The 7,370-nt window shown below is 37.0% G+C and overlaps 1 protein-coding gene across 2 annotated transcripts in view; it reads right to left on the bottom strand.

The window, feature by feature from the left end:
• The window catches only part of MAGI3 (membrane associated guanylate kinase, WW and PDZ domain containing 3), a 262,085-nt gene that overhangs the window by 94,716 nt on the left and 159,999 nt on the right, over positions 1–7,370 (bottom strand). For both annotated transcript variants that reach the window (XM_010830786.1, XM_010830785.1), the window contains exon 3: positions 3,091–3,210. In XM_010830786.1, coding sequence (XP_010829088.1) covers positions 3,091–3,210 — 120 coding nt within the window. The remainder of the gene's footprint in view (positions 1–3,090; positions 3,211–7,370) is intronic.

A 7,370-nucleotide genomic window follows, 5' to 3' on the forward strand; every position in this document is an offset into this window, starting at 1 on the left:
TGCTTTTGAACTGTGGTGTTGGATAAGACTCTTGAGAGTCCCTTGAACTGCAAGGAGATCCAACCAGTCAATCCTAAAGGAAATCAGTCCTGAATACTCATTGGGAGGACTGATGCTGAAGCTGAAACTCCAATACCGTGGCTACCTGCTACGAAGAACTGACTTATTAGAAAAGACCCTGATGCTGAGAAATACTGAAGGCAGGAGAAGAAGGGAGTGATGGAGGATGAGATGGTTGGATGGCATGTCCGACTCAGCGGACATGAGTTTGAACAAGCTCTGGGAGTTGTTTATGGACAGGGAAACCTGGCGCGCTGCAGTCCATGGGGTCACAAAGAGTCAGACACGACTGAGTGACTGAACTGAATTGATAATGACTGTTCAGGTATCTGTCTGCATATCCACATCGACGGGGTTTTTCTAGAGTAGGCAACCACAGAGGGAACTGCTCGGTCGGAGTTAGGTGCATCTTTGAATTTACTAGGTATTGCCAAGATGCTTTCCTAAGGGATTGTTATATCATTTTATACCCTCGCCAGTTGTATATGTGGATTTCCATTTACCACAATTATCAGACTTTAAAATTTCTATCAATCTGATGGATGTGAAATGGTGGGTAATTGTTATTTCAATTTGCTTTTCCTCTTAATTGACCAGGTAGTAATAATATGGAAAATGCCACTTTGTCATATACCATGTTCTTAACAGAAGAAAACATAGAATATCTTTTCAATTTAAGTCATTAAAGACAATGACTTCTTAAATGAAATTTCAAAACACCAATCATAAGGAAAACAGTGGTAACTCTGATTGACAAAAGTTAAGGATTTTGGTTTAATGAAGAAACACAGAACAAGGTTATTAGGTTACACAATGGGAGAAAATATCAATATCCAATAAGAAATTAGTATCTAATATAAATATTTACAAACAGAAATGTTATTGAGATCCCAGTTTAAAAATAAAATGGACAAAGCAAATGAATAGACAATTTGCAGAAGTTCAAAAAACAAGCATATGAAAAGATGCTCAAACTCTCTGACTACCAGAGAAACTAAAATTAAAATGAGACACCACTTGTATAACCGTCAGACTGGCAAAATTACAAAGCTGGATGGTGCCAAGTGTTGGTAAGGATGTGGAATCATTACTAAAGCCACTACAACTCCCCATGGCACTGCTTGGGGAATAGAGACTGCAGAGCTACCCAAAACAACTTCATCATATTAACTATATGTTTACCTTATAACCCAACAATCTGCTCTTGGATATATATGCCACAGACATTCTCACACAGGTTTGTAAGAAGACATGTACGAGGATGCTGCAGATTGATCTGTGGTGATGAGGAGTTGGAGGCAAACTGGAAGTCCGTCAATAGGAGAAACGTTAGGTAATGGATTCACAACATGGAGTACCGTGCAATGGTTACAAAACAGTGAATTACATATATTTACATATGTCTGCAATGTAGATGAATCTAAAAAACAGTAATAAGTGAAAGCAGTTTAAAACTAATAAGATACAGAACATGGTCCAGATGTAAATAATAAAAACATGTACACAAGACACAATACATATGTTGCAAGATCACATATAAACCAAAACATATATATTAAACACATCAGAACGGTTGCCTATAAGAGGGAAGTGAATGAGAGAAGGCTATTTGCACAAAAATAAAAAATAAACAGCTGTCATTTTCTCTGAGAAGTCTCCACTGGCCATCTTATCTAAATTAGACAGTCCTATTATTTTCTTTAAAAATCCCTTGCTTTTGTTTCCTTCATAACATCTCAATTTAGTTATCTTGTTTGTGTTCTGACTGCCTTCCCCACTAAGATATAGGATTTATGAAGTCAGTATCATTTCAGTGTTGCTCAGCACAGCATCTCTAGTCCCTCTGGTAGTGCTTGGCACAAAGTATAAAAGAAGGGTCAAATAAATAATACATGAATGAATGAGTCATGGATGCTAATCTCAGGAAGAGTGGCTAGGTCAAACTTAGCAGGCAAGAGGAAATCATTAAAGATTCTGAAGGAAAGAGAAATGACCAGAACCTCACTTGACAAGGAAGACTAGTATGGTAGCAACGAGCAGGGTGGACTGGCGGGAGGGAAGAAACTGGAACACATGAGATCAACTCTCAGAGCCAGCATGAATCAGTGCAGGGAGCCTACAATGAGGTGATGAAAGCATAAAGAAAGGCAGTGTGAAAGATGCTACAAAGGAAGAAAAGATTCAATTGGTAACAGACTAGATGAAACTGCTGAGAAAAAGAAGGAAGTAAATGAAGACTTCCCTGTCCTGAGCTCTTGCTAAAGCTAAAAAGAGAAATTATGAAGACTTACTCTTTTCGATAGCACAAATGCATATTTGGATATGATGAATTCACAACCAGATATTTACTGAACGCTATCTCTAGGAACTGAAGATAACATTAAGAAAGACATGACATCTGCTTTCACAGAGCTTGTGAAAAAGGCAATTATAATAGCATGATAAAGCAATGATGGAGAAGTACAGGGTGCTATTGGAGTGCACAAGTTTGCCAGTGAAGAACTGTTAGATACAGAAAATAAAAAAGATTTAACAAAGAATCATTCAAAAGTTGAAATTGATCTTAAATTAGTACTCCCTAGAATCGAGTAGAGAAAACAGTTATGAAAAGAAAACCATTTTTTCTCTTTTTATTATTTTCCTCTTCAAATCTATACTCTCTTTTCTCCAAGAGAGCCAAAGTGTAAATAGATTTTTTAAAGGGTACAGTATTTTTATTTCCAACCACAAACAGAACTCACAAATGCTTGAGTGAATACAATGAACGTGAATTATTATGAAATACTGCAAACTAGCTACCTTTAATGATTTTAGTACACTGTCTACAATCAACTTTAGAATAACACAGAATGCATTTATTCCCATCTTAATTAGTAAATTACAAATAGCCTAATCAAAAGAAAAACCTCTCAAAGACTAATAGAAAAAACTTTTAAAAAAGTGGTATTTTACTAATCAAATTCCATTTGAAATAATTCCGATCAATCAGACAGTTTTCTGGGCTGCTGTTGTCAATATCTGGGGACATACCATCATACGTTCCACTTTCTAACAATGTTCCACTCTCTTCCAGTGCTTTGAACTGTTCAACAGAAATGAAATTATAGTCCACCCCTGGTACTTCCCCGTCCCTGGGGGCCCTTGTAGTACCTAAGGAGAGAAAAAAAGAAAAAAATAGGTTGTAAAGTGCTTTTAAACTTACAAAATATTGAAAATAATCGAAAATTCAGTTTATAGAGAACACATGGGAAACACTATTGAATATATTGTATCCAGAGTGATAAGAGACTTTGAGGCAAATTAACATTCCTAGGTCAAAGTAGGATAATACTACAGGATGAGTAAATATATTTTAATAAAATCTACAGATAGCTATGAAATTCAAAATTACAAAGATTAAAATGTTAGTGTCCAAGAAAGCTTACTTTCCAAGACTCAACAGTTAATTCTTTTAAACCTTAATTCTCATGCTTAACATTTAAAGGAGAGGTAAATCCACCAAGGAAAGGCTTCAGGTTCATGTAGGTACTGTACATATTTTTTTTCCCTTGGCAGAAATGTAAACTAATATTCTACTTACTAGAGTTGTAAGACAATAAAAAAGAGAAAAACTTTTCAAAATTGTTTTATTAATAAACCCCACTGAAAAAACCTGAACAAATATTAACCACGCAATTATTTTTAGACTCCCTAATAAAGGGCTCAGGGTTTAAGGTATGAATTCACAAAATGTAATTTTATACATATTGCTGCTTAGTCATTATTCTCTTCAAGTAATTTCAAAACATTAAGCCACAAGCAAATTGCTTAATGAAATTCACTACAGCAACTGAGCACTACATTTCTATCTAGTAAGGACTCAACGCCAAAGTAAAATCTTCAGATCCAGGATATAAATTCAAGCTATGGCAGCAGTGCTGTACTTTACTGAATTTCACTGAACAAGAATCAATAGTTTTTTAACTGAAATTGGAAATGTCACTTCAAATACCAGAAAATACAAACAAGATATCCAGGTAGTTAGCCTGGAAACAGTTAGGATATTGTCCTGCCAAGGATGCCTTCCCAAGCCCATTTCTCTATTTATGCTACCTATTTGTTAACAGCACTCCAAGGCAGAAACCCAAGAAGTAACCTTGGGCTCTTCCTTCTACTCTACACCTAGTCACCAAATCTGGTTGATTCCATCTCCTAAACACCTATAGGATTTATATACTTGTCTTCATTCTTACATCCACTTAATCCATATCAGTACCAATGGGCTGTATTGTTGGTCTCCTGAGCTCAACCCTGTCTTCATCCTAGCTACAGACCTTAACCAAACTGCAATCAGTGACTTTTCTAAAACCATCTGAGCAAAAACCCTCTAAATGGTTCCCATGATCCTTGATATAAAATCCAGGTTCTACCTCTCCAGCTTCTTTCTTTCCTCACCCCTTTCACATTCTAGGCTTTAGCCATAATCAATTTTTTTTTTCCAATTCTTTTAATGTTCCTCATACTTGCTTATCTCCAAGGCCTTTGCCAAGCCATTCTTCTCCTTGGAAGACTTCCTATACCCTTTCCCTCTTACCCCAGTTAACTCCTACTCATCCTTCAGCTTCTGATTGAGAAAGCTTCTTTAGAGAACTTTCCCATATAGGTATGGGAATATGCAGGAACCTCATCTGTTTGGTTCAGAGCAATACCCCAAGTCTCTGCACAGTGTAAATCCCATAGCAGGCACTCATGAGATAGTTGTCAGATAAATTAAGTAAAATTTTATACAAATGTAATCATCACAGGCCCTGGAAATACGCTATCATATTATAAATTAATTCATGGGAAGCTATTAATTGCTTTTACATCTTGTAATGTGAAAAAAACCCACAATGATGATTAATGGTAATAATCTCAGAAAATAATGATTAAGGAAACATTCTAAGTAACAAAGACTGTTGCATTTCTTATCTGTTTTATATCACAGAGGATATAAAATCTCTAAAACATAACTTCCCTTTTTAACTTTTTTTTTCATATCAAATTTTTGTTTCTCATATACTGATTAAAATTACATTGTTAGAGTTCCCAAATTAACAGCTTTCAGTTCCACATTAGGTAAAAGTTAATCTTAGAAAGTAAATTTATGATTAGCAGCTGTGATAGATGGAAGACATGACCATGTATTTTATACCTCCTCCTATCAAGAGATGGAGCCTGTTGCCTCACCTCTTGAATCTGAACTGGACTTAAGGCTTGCTTTGAATAACTTAGTGTGATGTTGTACAAGTTCAGGAGTCTAGACCTCTGTCTTTGCCTCCTTGGAATGGTCTCACCAACATGTACGGATGTCCAGACAAGACTACTGAATGATGAGGGAGAATCCCATTCAATAAACACCACCAAGGCCCAGATATGAAAGAGGCCAGTTTAGCCCCTCTAACGCCAGCTTACCTGTCAATGACCAGCCACATGAGTGGGTCCAGATGAGCTCAGCAAACTCATGAAATCATGAGAAATCATACATGATAGTTATTTTAAGCCATTAAGTTCTAGGGTAGTCTGTTATGTGGCAAAGGCTAATTGAAATATTATCTAAATAAACTCTACTATAAACATAATGACTATATAAAATCCAATTTAAAAGCAAATCATACTAAAGATAATACTATTTTATTAAAAAAAAAAAAAAAGGCACTGACTCAAGAGGCAGGAGCAACTCTGCATTTTAGTCTAGGATAATCATTAGTGGTAAAATTTTGAGCAAGCACTTAAATCCCCCTGGGCTTGGTTCTCTTTCTGCAAAGTGTCACTGAGCAAGATGGTGATCATGATTCTTTCCATTAATAAACATAAAATGTGTGATTCTAGCATATATATTTCCAAGACTTACAAAGTAACTTGAATGTTAATTCTCTTTACAAATGTATTATAAATTTTCACTTTTCCCTTCAAATAATGTACTCTCATACACATAAAAAGTTTTCTACCTTCCCCTATCCAACTCCACTGCCCTCAGCACTCCAGAAAATTTACCTTTCTACTCTTGATACTCTCTAACACTTAATGTAAAGCTTTGTACATCCCCTCCAATCAACATTATATTGCTCCTTTTTACATAAAAATTCCTCCAAGTTCTTCTTCCTCAGTGTCCAGTTCCTCTCCTCTCATTTTCTCGAGCCCATTCCAATCAGATAACTGCCCCAACCGGCCCCACTGAGACAATCTGTGCATCAGAAGTCTCACTTTGCTTAACCCACTGGTGAAGGTTCAGTCCATAATCTGGCAAATCAACAACCTTTGACATAACTGATCACTCCCTCCTTTTTCTGTTTTATTCTGAAATGTACAGAAAACATATATGTAAAGTTTAGTTCAGTTCAGTTGCTCAGTCATGTCCAACTCTTTACGACCCCATGAAATGCAGCACCCCAGGCCTCCCTGTCCATCACCAAGTCCCAGAGATAACCCAAACTCACGTCCATCTAGTCGGTGATCCCATCCAGCCATCTCATCCTCTGGCGTCCCCCTCTCCTCCTGCCCCCAATCCCTCCCAGCATCAGTCTTTTCCAATGAGTCAACTCTTCCCATGAGGTGGCCAAAGTATTGGAATTTCAGCATTAGCATCAGTCCTTCCAATGAACACCTAGGACTGAACTCCTTTAGAATGGACTGGTTGGATCTCCTTGCAGTCCAAGGGACTCTCAAGAGTCTTCTCCAACACCACAGTTCAAAAGCATCAATTCTTCAGTGCTCAGCTTTCTTCACAGTCCAACTCTCACATCCATACATGACCACTGGAAACACTATAGCCTTGACTAGATGGACCTTTGTTGGCAAACTAATGTCTCTGCTTTTGAATATGCTATCTAGGTTGGTCATAACTTTCCTTCCAAGGAATAAGTGTCTTTTAATTTCATGGCTGTAGTCATCATCTGCAGTGATTTTGCAGCCCAAATAAATAAAAGTCTGACACTATTTCTACTGTTTCCCCATCTATTTCCCATGAAGTGATAGGACCAGATGCCCGATCTTAGTTTTCTGAATGTTGAGCTTTAAGCCAACTTTTTCACTCCTCTTTCACTTTCATCAAGAGGTTTTTCAGTTCCTCTTCACTTTCTGCCATAAGGGTGGTGTCATCTGCATATCTGAGGTTATTGATATTTCTCCCAGCAATCTTGATTCCAGTTGGTGCTTCCTTCAGCCCAGCATTTCTCATGATGTACTCTGCATAGAAGTTAAATAAGCAGGGTGACAATATACAGCCTTGACGTACTCCTTTTCCTATTTGGAACCAGTCTGTTGTTCCATGTCCAGTTCTAACTGTTGCA

This window comes from Bison bison, unplaced genomic scaffold (assembly GCF_000754665.1).
Source record: "Bison bison bison isolate TAMUID 2011002044 unplaced genomic scaffold, Bison_UMD1.0 scf7180017864519, whole genome shotgun sequence".
NCBI lineage: Eukaryota > Metazoa > Chordata > Mammalia > Artiodactyla > Bovidae > Bison > Bison bison.